General features: G+C 41.5%; 1 protein-coding gene across 1 annotated transcript in view; it reads right to left on the bottom strand.

The window, feature by feature from the left end:
* Positions 1 to 13207, bottom strand: part of GNS (glucosamine (N-acetyl)-6-sulfatase) — a 46240-nt gene extending 33033 nt beyond the window's left edge. Inside the window, exons 1-4 of the mRNA XM_081082572.1 lie at positions 12870 to 13207; positions 5963 to 6022; positions 2813 to 3019; positions 160 to 225 (exon numbers count right to left, since the gene is read on the bottom strand). Coding sequence (XP_080938698.1) covers positions 160 to 225; positions 2813 to 3019; positions 5963 to 6022; positions 12870 to 13067 — 531 coding nt within the window. The 5' untranslated portion in view covers positions 13068 to 13207. The remainder of the gene's footprint in view (positions 1 to 159; positions 226 to 2812; positions 3020 to 5962; positions 6023 to 12869) is intronic.
* Between the last annotated feature and the right edge of the window lie 336 nt (positions 13208 to 13543).

Genomic DNA, 13543 nt, shown 5'->3' with positions numbered 1-13543 from the left:
AAGAAATTACTTGCAAATCAAAAGACTTTCCTGCAGGGAGATGAAACAGCCAATCATAAAAGCAAACCAAGTTATGTCAATATCAGAGCTAAATCAGAGTACACACATTTGACATCTGTGGGCTGTGTGTAATTGGCACTGACTTTGGTAGTCACTCACCAAGGCATACCAGTAGCTCCATCCCGGAGGAACATACTCTAACCCACCAGCAGCTGGGGCTCCATACTGAAAAGCAGACAAGCAGGGCATTAGAAGTCCTCAGACATGATGAGACACAAAGAAACAGGACACGTGTAGAATCTTTTTAGATCAGTCCCTTAAACACGGTAGGTGCTCACTTTTCCCAAACACACAAACCAGCAAAAAATAAAGGACACCATATTCCTAGAAACTTTGGAAGCACGAGCTGGCAAACTACAGGCCAAATCTAGCCTGCTAACTGTTTTGTATGGCCAGCAAGCTAAGAATTTTTTTCCAAACATTAAAAAAATATAAAGACCAATCAAAAGAAGACTATGTTGTAACATGTGACAGCTACATGAAATTGAAATTTCAGTGGTGATAAAGTTCATTGGAACACAGCCACACTCGTCAGTTTACCTAACGTCTGTCTATAGCTGCTTTCATGCTATGATGACAGAGTTGAATACTTACAACAGAGACATACGGCTTGCAAAGCCTAAATTATTTACTTCTGGCCCTTTACAGAAGACGACCACATGGCTTAGGCCACAGGGCTCATTTGCTGAATAGTCCAACTGACCTTGTGACTAGCGACAGTGAAAATGACCCAACTATGAGCTACTAGCTAATAATTTCCATTGTCTTGATGAGTTCAGCAAGAGACCTAATGAGATGAGCAAGTGAAGAGACCACAGAATCATCCCATTCTACCTCAGCAAGGTTTAATATTGCCCATTTAAGGCAGAATTTAGCACCTGAGAACGAAATCTTTGTATTTTATTTATATATATATATATATATATATATATATATATATATATATAACTTTTTAAAAATACTAGTATATATTTTTATTGATTTCAGAGAGGAGGGGAGAGGGAGAGAGAGATAGAAACATCAATGATGAGAGAGAATCATTGATCGGCTGGCTCCTACATGCCCCCTACTGGGGATTAAGCCTGCAACCCGGGCATGTGCTCTTGACTGGAAATGAACCTGGAACCCTTCAGTCTGTAGGCTGATGCTGTATCCACTGAGCCAAACCAGCTAGGGCTAAATCTTTGTATTTTAAAGAATTTCTCCTAATTTTGTATATATTAGATGCTCTTTAACATGCAAAGTAGTATAAGTTCTCTTTATGACCCATAGTCTTAACACAATGACCTAGTATCTGTACTTATTTCTCATTATTCTTTTCAAATTGAGTCATCTTCTTTCAAACCCACAAGATTGCAAATTCCCCTAATTGTTGTGGGGAGTGTGAAAAGTGAAAAAAATTTCAGATCAGATATTAAGATCTCTAGCAACCACAGATAAAATATTTAAGAAAATGTACATCTTCTCTCTGTCCTGCACTCCCAGTTTTACTATAGGAGATAACCCCAAATACCCTCAAACACACTATTTCCTTTAAACCTGAATTCTGACTAAAAGCTAAGGCCAGTGAGGCCATGAAATCTGGCCTTGGCAGGTCACAATGCGATCTCTCTCCATCGAGGCCCAAATGGCTGCACACTGACCACTCAGTCACCTGCTTTAATGGCCTGACTGTCCCAGGCTCTGGGTGCCTTCTCTTATCACTGATCTACCCACATTCTGTTCCCACTTTTCAGGTTACAAAATGGGTTAAGCATAAGTTGTAATTCAGGAAAGATACTAAAGACATATTCTTCATTCTGATCCTAATACAGAGGAAATGGAAACAAAGATCACATGCCAGCCACATGACAAGCAGAGTTCTTGAGTAAAAAGGGGAAGATGTACACAGCAGCAGTCCTAGGATAATTATTATTATTTTAATCCTCACCCTAGGATTTTTTTTTAATTTTTTTTTTTTTTAATCTCCACCCACAGACATGCTTAGCATGAGGGAGAGGGAAAAGGAGAGGAAAGAGAAAATCATCGATTGGTTACCTTCCCTATGTGGCTGGACCAGAGATTGAACATGCAACCCAGGTATGTGTTCTGACCGGAATGGAACTGGCAACCTTTCACTGAACAGGAAAAGGCTCAACCAACTGAGCCACTCCAGTTGGCTAGGTTATGCTTTTATTAATTTTTTTTTTAATGGAACGCTTCACGAATTTGGGCGTCATCGTTGTGCAGAGGCCATGCTAACCTTTTCTGTATTGTTCCAATTTTAGTACATGTGTTGCTGAAGTGAGCACTGACTTTTTTTTAGAGAGAGAAAAGGAGGGAATGGGAGGAGAGAGGGGGAGGGATGGAGAGAAAGAAACAAATAAACATCAATCAACTGCCTCCTGTACAGGCCTGACCGGGATCAAACCTGCAACCTAAGTATGTGCCCTGACCAAGAACCAAACTCGCAATCTTTTTGGTGTACAGGATGATGCTCCAACCAACTGAGCCACCCGGCCGGGGCAGTCCTAGGATACTTTTTCAATAAATGCTCCTGAGACTATTTAGAAGAATAAATACAGTATCCAAATGATGTAAATATGTTTATATAAGTTCTTATTTATGGGCAGATTAGGAGAAAACATTTGCCAAAAATCCTTTAGCATGACTTGAATGGATACTTATTAAAAAACAAGTACCATGAATTCTATTAATTCACATTTAAAAAGCTGTTATAAAAAAAGGGGGAGGAATAATTAGACCAACATACCTCATTTAAGTATTTTCCTGCAAAAAAGGTCTGATAGCCACACATTGATCTGAGAATTGCTGGGAAAGTATTTGGTTCTTGGATCTTCTGCCAAGACTTACTACTGCAGTTTCCCTCTAAAGTGTTGTTAACAACATGATGATTATGTGGGTACTTCCCTGTCAGGATACTGGCACGGCTTGGGCAGCAAAGAGCACTTGGCACATACTACAAAGGAAACAGAAGCAACAAGGACAGTTACACAAGAAAGATGAATTTCCCATAATTTCTAAAAAGAATAAAAGAAAGTTGCTCAATATTTTAACTTCAAATTTCTAGTTTCCACTGATACAAAAATATTCTTTGCATATAACACATTTCCAAGCTGCCATATGTAACGTAGAGACAGTAAAGCAGATAGAACAAACCAAGGAACAGATTTCTTTTTTGGCTGGTTTCCTTCTGCAGGATAAAATAATGCTATTCTAACCTCACTTCAAATAAATATTTACATACAAGGAGCACAGCGTGGTGGGAGCTAGGTCTTAACCAAAGATAAAAACTACTACTTGAATTTAATGTGGCTGAGCAGTAGAGGGTCATGTTCAGGCTGATCTGTAGCTTTACGTATTTCCTGTATCATTTTATATATGACAGACAGATTTTTTTTTCTACTTATGTTTCTATTAGCTACTGTCATCAATAGACTTATCCCATTCTACCCAATAATATCTGTATAATTCTTAATGCACATTTAACAGAAGGGTAATACTAGCTTATACTTCCACCAGCAGAGAAGTAAGGCTTATTTGAGCACACCTTTGCCAAAATTACATTGTATCCTTTTTAAATACTTAGTATTTATTTGGCCTTTTATTGGATTTTGACATTTTTAAATACTGATGAACATTCTCCACATGCACACTAACCAACTGTGTTTATGGGAATGGTCTGTTCATGTGATTTGCACATTTTTTCCTCCTGAGCTACTGGCCTCTTATTACATAAAATTGGAATTAAGGAAGGATTCAGTCATACTATAAATACTTCCCGTTTTTTACTTTTGCCTTTTAATTTTGTTAGATGTTTGACTTTTGTAATTTTTACATTGGCAACTCTTTTAATTCTTTCCCTTTTTTGTTTCCTAAGCTAATTTTTGGGAATACCACACTGTTTATTGTATCTTCATATTACATTTTAGTACCCAGTAAAGCAATTTCTTCCTTTAAAAAAATTACCCTAATTGTTCTAACCTACTTATTATTCCAGATAACTTTGGATTCACTGAATTCAGCATAAAAAAAATCTTACTGGAATTCTGATTAGAATACTTTATAATCTTGTATTTTCCCATGGAAAGTAATGTGCATGTCTTCATATTAAGTAGTTTTTATTACATCACTTACAAAGTTCTGTAACTTTATTTATATAGGTCTTAAAGAACCATTACTAGCCACCACCAGTTTATTTCCAGAGTCTGAATTTTCCTACTTATGTGAACGTGATCTTTTCTCCTTCCCATATTTCTCTAACTGGTTATCTGGAAGTTTTGTTTTGTTTTGTTTTTTCATTTCTACCTTACTAAGTTCTATTAAAAGTTTTCTAACAACTCTCTTGTTTTCTAGGTAGACAATCCAAACAAATGGAAATATTAATTTTCTCTTTTCCCAATAGTTTTACCTCTTAATTCTGTAAGACTTATGCCAACGACTAGACAGCTCAGAACAGTATTAAGCAAGAGGCATTAGCCCTTTGTCTTTCTAACAATAGTGACGAGAGTAGTTCACCTTAACTATAGGTGTGCCATTTGTCTGAAGTATTCTTCATAAGGATGTATTCTTCCAACAGTTGAATAAATTACCAGGAAAAGATGCTAAAATTTCAGAGAATTTTCAAGCATCTATTGGAATGCACATATAACTATCCTTCTTTTACTACCAATTCCATGTTGGTGGACAATATAACAACCACCATTGTGTAGTACAGCCAGCCCTCTGTATGTGTGGGTTCCAAATCCACAGATTCAACCAACCTCAGATTGAAAATGTTCCGGGGGGGAAAAAAGTCACGTTGTTGCCGACGTGAACAGTATAACTAGGTCTATGATGTGGTTGCACTGTGCTGAACTTGTACAGACTTTTTATTGTCACTATTCCCGAAACAATACGGTATAACAACTGTTTACATAGTATTTTCATTGCATTAGGTATTATCAGTAACCTAGAGATAATTTAAAGTCTACAGGAGTATGTGCCTAGGTTACATGCAAATACTGTGCTATTGTAAGGAAACACATGTAAGGAACTTGAGCACACGCAGATTTGGTATCTGCTGGGGTGGGGGCGGTCCTGGAACCAATCCCTCACAGATACCAAGAGATGACTGAAATCATTATAAGTCAGGCAGGGATACAGGTGGTTGGTTGCTTTACATGTATCAATTCACTTAACCTCACATAAACCCTGAGGTAAGTTTCAGTACTCCCATTTATAAATATGGAAAACAAGGGCCAGAAAGCTTAATAACTTGCCTAAGGTCACAGAGCTGGAAAAGAGGCAGAGAGCGTGTGAAACCAGGCGGACTGGCTCCCGAGTCGGCGCTCTAAAGCACAACACAAGGCTGCTGTTCAATGGATTTCCCGATGTTAATAGGTTACCACTTACTTGTGTATGTGCATGGTCCTCAAGTTTGCTAGCATTTGAGTCTTTGTATCTATGTTTATATATACATATATTTGTTTTCTATATTCACAGATACACACAACTGTTGTTGGCTTTGTTGCTACTGTCTTTGTCAGGTTTGGCTTCCATGGTTAACTGGGTTTTGTAAAGTGGTCTGCAAGTTTTTAGCATGGAACAGTTTACATAGCATTAATGTTATTTGATGCTTACAATCCACATTCAAACCTCAAACAGTCAGGTTTGAAGTAAAATTCTCTAGTTCTGAGTTGTAGAAAAGACTGGCTTAGAAATTGCCTGCAGTTAATCTCCAATTGGTAAGAAGTAAGATTTCAATTAACATAATTTATCACATTAAATAAGATCCCTCCTTCAGATCAGGCTTTTTAACTAGGGAAGAAAAAACAAAACAGACTACCCAAAAGTGAGTGTTCCTTCTTAGAACATAAACACAATTAAAGTTTAACAAAATTAAACTGGCTTTAAAACTTACAGCGCTGGAGAAAGTCATCCCCATCTCTCCGATGAGAGCCTTGGTTTTCTTCAGTGGTGTCTGTAAAGCAAATAATTATCTGTTAAACTATTTCTCTCAATCAACTACAATACACAGACCAACATTCATGGGTTTTGTATCTTATTCCCAACCTATCAGCTCCGTCTGACACTAAGAAAGAGCCAAGAGAGTGATTCTGGAGATAAAGCAAACAGGTTTGGTTAGTCAGTTCTTTCCTATGCAAAAGTTCAGGGGTTCATAATGCTTGAAGGAGGGGAAAGTTCACAGCTGATGGTATTTTTCTAGCGGTGTTGATTTCACTGTAATGAAATTTTGTGCCCTTATCTCATTTGTCACCAGCCTCCTTAAGAGATAGGGCAGAACTATCTCTATTAATTCATCTTTAGAAGCAGGATGTGGGAAATCATATAAAAGGAGCCTTCCACCTTTTAAAACAGTTATAACACTTAGGTTCTGAAAGCCAGCAAGACAGGCTCAGAGATTAAGTAAAATATTATTCAGTGGTGGAGCCCAGATGCACACTTTTTGACTACAAACTCACAGCCCTCTGCTCTGCACTAGACATATCACCACCTCAGGTAAGAACTTGAACCAGGTGGCCAACAGGTATACACAGAACCCTCTCAGGCAAAAGACTAATCAGAAATTTCTTTGTTTATATCCTTGCTTTTTTTTTTTTTTAAATATACTTTATTGATTTTTTACAGAGAGAAAGGAAGAGAGATAGAGAGTCAGAAACATCGATGAGGGAGAAACATCAATCAGCTGCCTCCTGCACATCTCCCACTGAGGATGTGCCCGCAACCCAGGTACATGCCCTTGACCGGAATCGAACCTGGGACCTTTCAGTCCGCAGGCCGACGCTCTATCCACTGAGCCAAACCGGTTTTGGCTATATATCCTTGCTTTTTATCATTTGTTCAAAATCCAAGATCCTGACAAGTATAGAAAATAATTAATATCAAATCCTATAGTGAGGATAAAAGTCTAAAGATGGTCAACTAATACAAATAAAAAGGACCATAAATATGAATAATCTTTATTCAGTTGCCACATGGCAAGAAAGAACCATTGAAGAGACTCATTTTAGTTGTATTATGAGAGACAATTCATGATGATTCTCAAGTACCTTTGAAATCTAGGACCATATTAAATGCAGCTCTAAGTGTATTTTGTTGTATAATAGTTTCTTAAAGACAATCCAAATACAGTACGGCCTTGACTTACGAGTGTCCCGACTAATGAGTTTTTCGAGATACGAGCTGTCTCTCGGCCGATTTTTTGCTTTGAGTTGCGAGCTAAAATTCAGGTTATGAGCCAGCTTCAGATACCCCACCGCTAGTTGGCGCAGCAAATATCACAGTGAACGCCACAACATCAGCCCAGCATCACGTGTCTAACTCGTTCACTTTTTGATTTGACATACGAGTAATTTGAGTTACGAGCTCCATCACGGAAAGAATTAAACTCGTAAGTCAAGGCCCCACTGTATATAACTGTGTTAACAAAAGCCTCATTTTCAATACTGTATAAATTACTTTCCCCCATTGTTTTACATAGATAATAGAAAAAATTAAGGAACCCAAAAGCTCAAAAGGATGAGAATTCTAACATATTCAAGAACTAACTTTGAGCCTGGTCAGTGTGGCTCAGCAGTTGAGCACTGACCCAGGAACCAAGAGATCACTGGTTTGATTCCCAGTCAGGGCACATCCCCAGGTTGCGGGCTCAATCCCCAGTGTGGGGCATGTAGGAGTTAGCTGATTGATGATGTTCCTGTCTCATCAATGTTTCTAGCCCTCTATCCTTCCTTCTTCCTTCCTCTCTATTTAAACAAACAAACAAATAAAAAAACAACAACAAAAAAACAACTTTGATCACTTCGTAAGTAACTGCATAGCAGTGGTTCTCAACCTTCTGGCCCTTTAAATACAGTTCCGCTTATTGTGACCCAACCATAAAATATTTTCGTTGCTACTTCATAACTGTAATGTTGCTACTGTTATGAATCGTAATGTAAATATCTGATATGCAGGATGGTCTTAGGCGACCCCTGTGAAAGGGTTGTTCGACCGCAAAAGGGTCGCGACCCACAGGTTGAGAACTGCTGGCATAATGGGTGCCCAGGAAATGCTAGAGACATAGATAAGATCTTTGGTAACCTTCAGAAACAATGTCACCAGTCATAATCTCCCATAAAGCATCCCTGGGTGCTATACTCAGGTACAGAACATTGGGCTGCATAAAACGTTAGTCAGTGGTCGGCAAACTGCAGCTCGTGAGCCACATACGGCTCTTCGGCCCCTTGAGCGTGGCTCTTCCTAAGCCTTAAGACTACCCTAATTAAGTTAATAACAATGTACCTACCTATATAGTTTAAGTTTAAAAAATTTGGCTCTCAAAAGAAATTTCAATCGTTGTACTGTTGATATTTGGCTCTGTTGACTAATGAGTTTGCTGACCACTGCGTTAGATGGATGAAGAATCTGAGTTACTGTGAGGATATAGGGAGGGGAAATGAGTGAAGGGTAAGTGAAGAAAAGGTCCATGTGAGTTGATTATATCTGACTTAGTTATCAGACTGTCTGATAAATATGCAAAGTTACTGAGGAATATCTGATTTACAGTAAGACGATACTGTGTGATTATATAACATTTATTAAACACTTAACTTGTGCCAGGCACTGGTCTTGGCAGTAGAAGTGGATGAAGACAGAAGGTCCCCACCCTGATGATCCTTGCACTCTTGGGGACTTAAACAACTAACAGGTAAACAAGCAATCATTCTGGGCAGTTAAAAATGCTATGAACAGAATAAACCAGGATAATGTGCTTACAGCCGGTGGCAGGAAAAGTGGAAAACACTTTAGGTGGTAGGTCAGGGACGGCCTCTTTGAGGAGGTAACCAGTGCTGAGAGTCACATGATGATGAGTCAGCCGCACAAACGTCCAGGATAAGACGCTTCCAGGCTGAGTGAATAGCAAGTACAAAGGCTGCCAGAGAAGGAAAGAGGCACGTGTGAGGGACAAAAAGCAGTGCATGTGTGGCAGAAGCAGTGCAGTCAGTAAAGGGGGAGTGGGATAAGACAGGGTCAGAGAGTTAGGCAGAAGCCAAAGAACTGATGGAAGGCTGCACAAGGATCTAGAGTTTAATGTAAGAGATTTATATTAATAACCATAGTCTTTAGACTATTCATAGTACAAATGATAAGCATAAAATCTGTGTTTAATCAAACAAGTCCCAGGCAAGAAACCACACTGTACTGAAAATGTGTATGTGTGTCTGAATGTTAACATGGATCCTTAAGATCTAAGCAAAGATAGTGACGGTGAGGCTAAGGCCATACCACATTCTTTATGAAGCAGCCAATCTTATACTCGCATATGGGTAAATGTGTCACTTTCCTACATTCGGAGCAAAACCCCTTCCAGAAAAATCCCAAGGAGTCATATACTTTCCTAGCTCCCATGTACACCTGTTCCGAAATAAAGTTTGGTAATTCTATAGCTAACTTTCCCTTTTTCGATAGAAAACCACCCTGCTTTAAGCAAAGCAAAGACATCATGTATGCATTTATTCTTCCCCTACATTTCATTACAGCTCCTTCCCTCACTTCCTTGAAATTTTAACCGAATGTCACTTTTTCTAGAGTGAATGATTTTTTTAAAAAAGCATCCTGTGCTTCTGTGAAAAACAGTATGTCCATCGCACCATAATTACATTTAAATAAAATCAAGAAATTAAACCCTGGCCAGTGTAGCTCAGTTAGTTGGGAGTGTCAACCTGTACAGTGACAGGTGGTGGGTTCAATTCCCAGTCAGGGCACATACCCAGGTTGGGTATTGAATCCCCAGTCAAGGTGTGTACTGGAAGGCAACTAATTGATGTTCCTCTCTCCCATTGATGTTTCTCTCTCTCTTTCTTCCCCTCGCTCTAAAATCAGTAAGTATGTCCTCAGGTGAGGATTGAAAACAAAACATTCAAGAAATCTACAGGAATAGTTGCGTGGGTAAAAAAATCTAAAAAACGGAATCCCAGATACCTGCAACAAATACAATGAAATGTTAAAGAGGACACTACCACATAAAAGACTATTTCAAAGATGACAGGTTTCACATTAAACTACAATCACACAAGTGTTACAATCCTTTCATCTGAATTAGTCTGGGAGATTGACCACTGTTTATTTTGCCAACTATGGTGGCAATTCATAATCCTTTTTTTGGGGAGGGGGACAAAAAATGAAGATAATATACACAAAGTATTACTTGTAAATTAAGGAGTTCCATGACCCCACTGGTGCTCCTGAATGTCACCTGAAGAATCTCTGACCTGTGGTATAAGTAACCATGGTGATGTGGGTATGTGGAATGACATCTGTAAGACAGTATTATCAAAGTATTTTCGAACAGGAGAAAAAGCATGGGGCTTTGAGATCTTAAGACACCAGGCTTTGTCCCTCACTAGCTATATGAACCTTGGCCAAGTTATAGCCCCCTCTAAGTTCCAGTTTCCTCTTAGTTAAGATAAGGACAACACCTACAGCAGAGGACTCCTGTAATGACTGAAGCACAAAGATAAAACACCTCACTCTCTGGCTCCAAGTAGAATCTCAAACGCTATATTGTCTTAGCTCTTCCCCTTCAAGTGCTGTTTGACAACTAGTCATAAAATATTCTGTAAAAGCCTACAAGAGAAGCAAGAATTTTTCAGAGTTAGAGCACTGAATTCAACTTGTTCCCTCCACACAATTTTGGCTCTTCTCTCCAGTACAAACACCTATAAAAAAGAAACTGCTGTGGTTTAAAGAAGCAAATGTGATTAACATGCTAAGGCAGCGGTTCTCAACCTGTGGGTCGAGACCCCTTTGGGGGTTGAATGACCCTTTCACAAGGGTCGCCTAAGACCATCGGAAAACACATATATAATTACATATTGTTTTTGTGATTAATCACTATGCTTTAATTATGTTCAATTTGTAACAATGAAATTGGGGGTCACCACAACATGAGGAACTGTATTAAAGGGCTGCGGCATTAGGAAGGTTGAGAACCACTGTGCTAAGGAGAAGAGACCACATCTGTGGCCTACAAAAATGGAAGAAAATGGATTCTGAACACCACACCTTGTATTTAAGTGATGAAGTTTGTTTTCAACAGAGATGTGAAAGCTGTACCTTTTAAACACACATTTTTCTTTCTTTTAAAAAAAATATATTTATTGTTTCAGAGAGGAAGGTAGAGGGAGAGAGAGAGAGTGAGAAACATCAATGATGAGAGAGAATCATCGACTGGCTGTCTCCTGCACAACCTCCCACTGGCGATCGCACCCACAACCTGGCATGTGCCCTGCTGCGGAATCGAACCTGGGACCCTTCAGTCCGCAGGCCGATGCTCTATCCACTGAGCCAAACCTGCTAGGGCGAAAGCTTTACCTTTCAATTAAGCTTCAGTCACTAAACTATTATTAATTTCTGATAGAGGTGGCTTGCTTTTCCTGGATAAAATACTTTTAAAGGACATGAGATATTTAAAAGAAAATAAGTGTAGCTGTTAGAATGGTGGGAAAAAACCAACAAAATAAAACCCAGAAGGGCAATTAAGTCAAGACTCTTCAATGTCAATGTGACTGAATAGAAATTAAAAGGCATTGAGGCGTATGTGGCAGGAGTGTGGAGTCAAAATGCAAGCATCTTAAACGTCAGCTAGAAAAGAATCCCATACTCTTGCACACAGCCCCGAGTGAAGAAACATTTTAATTCACAGCCCAGAGATATATACACATATGGATATATGCTTAACCTTTACCGCGTGTACCACACAGACATTTTCTATTCCCAGAGTCTGTTCCGCAGGGAAGTGAAAATGCTGGAAGTTACTAAACTGATTTCACAACTCACTCATGGACAGGATGAAAGACACTGAACTAGGCTGTTACTACACAGTCACAGTTTGGAACCTCTTGCCTGAAGTGTTTTCATAATCTCAGCATTTCGCTCAAAGCAAAAAGAGAACTGAAAGAAAGGAAGCAAAAAAAGCACTTGCTCTTAAAAAGAGGAATACCACACCCAGAATCAGAGCACTCGTCAGTGCCTCCACTATTTATGTGCCTGGGGCAAGCCACTTTCTGTGATGTCCTGAGTTACGTGAGTACGGGGTTGGGTGGCTATTCCTGAGGGTCATAAAGGTCAAGACTCTTAAGACACAGAAGCAACGTCAACTCTGGGAAAGAATGAAGTCTCATGACAACACCCAGATGGTACAAAATGGCACACTGGCAGGACCTAAGGCATCGGCCAGGTGTTCCATTAGGCTAATTGGATTTTCTTGATTCTTGTGTGGCAAAGCACACCCTGAATAGATAGTTCGAAAGCTACCTACCAGATTAGTTCATTTCAGCACTTATTTTATAAATATCAGGCACAGACATTGTGCCCGGGAACAAAGGCGGAGGTGGCCTAGGTCCTCACACTGGGGGGCTGTCCTTGTCTCCCAACCCAGAAGATGCTCAAGGCTGGCATCTCCTTAGCCAACACCTGCTCCTCGTTGGCTCTGCCCATCCCTGACCGGCGTCCACCTGTGTGTCCCGAGATCGCGAAGGAACGCCATCTCCGCAGCCGTCAGGTCCGGACTAGAAGCTCCTTGGAGCGCGCGTGTGTGTGCGTGTGCGTGTGCGTGTGTCACCCTCCAAGAGACGCTGGAGCTAGAAGAGGAAATAGAGTCCTGCGGCCCCTCAGACCTGCGTCCAGGGCCCGGCGTGGCCAAAGCAAACCTACCCGGGGACCAGTCGGCCGGTTCCGGGAGCCGGGGTGGGGACGGGAAAGAGGGCAAGAAACCGGGGAGTCCGCCGAGAGAGGGAGAGGGGCGGGGCAGAAACAGGAGTTACCATGCCGCCGAGCACTTCGTCCTGGTCGTCGGTGAGCAGCAGCACCACGTTGGGCCTCCGAGAGCCCGCCGCCGCCCGGGAGCCCCCCAGGCAGCAGCCCGGCAGCAGGAGCAGGAACAGCAGCGCTGAGCTGCAGGAGCGCAGGTGGCGGGGGCTGTGCCGCCCGGGCCCACCTGCGCCCAGAGGCAGGAGCCGCATGGCGGACAGGGCGCCGGGGGGACCCCGGGACGGGGTGTGGGGACGCGCAGACGGCTGAAGGGCGAGAGGCCGAGGAGCCGCGGGGAGAGTCGGCGAACGATGAAAGCCGGGGGCTGGGGTCAGGCGTTCTCTCCCCGGGCGCGGTCACGTGAACGGGGACGGGGGTGGAGCGCGCCGCGCGGTCACGTGGGGCGGCGGGGCGGGGCCGCGGACGGACGGGAGGGCGGGGCGGGGCCGCGGAGGGAACCCGGAAGTGGGCTGAGACTGGGGAGAACCTCGGAGGGCGGGACCGTGCTGGCTTCGGCTTGGGCTCCATTCGGGTTTCGGTAGGACCTGTTTCTGAGCACTTGGTGCAAAAACTATAAAACGGAGCGAGGATAAGATGAAAAGGAGGAGAGAAAGGAGGACTGTCCCTGGTAAGATCAGCTGGTGGGCAGAGTCTGGGTTTTACCATGTTTAATCCCCCAGACAGAAAA

The sequence above is a fragment of the Myotis nattereri genome (genome assembly GCF_964212035.1).
Source record: "Myotis nattereri genome assembly, chromosome: 2".
In the NCBI taxonomy this organism is placed as follows: Eukaryota; Metazoa; Chordata; class Mammalia; order Chiroptera; family Vespertilionidae; genus Myotis; species Myotis nattereri.
Note: the sequence above shows the minus strand (reverse complement) of the source record. Positions and strands in the feature narration are given on the sequence as shown.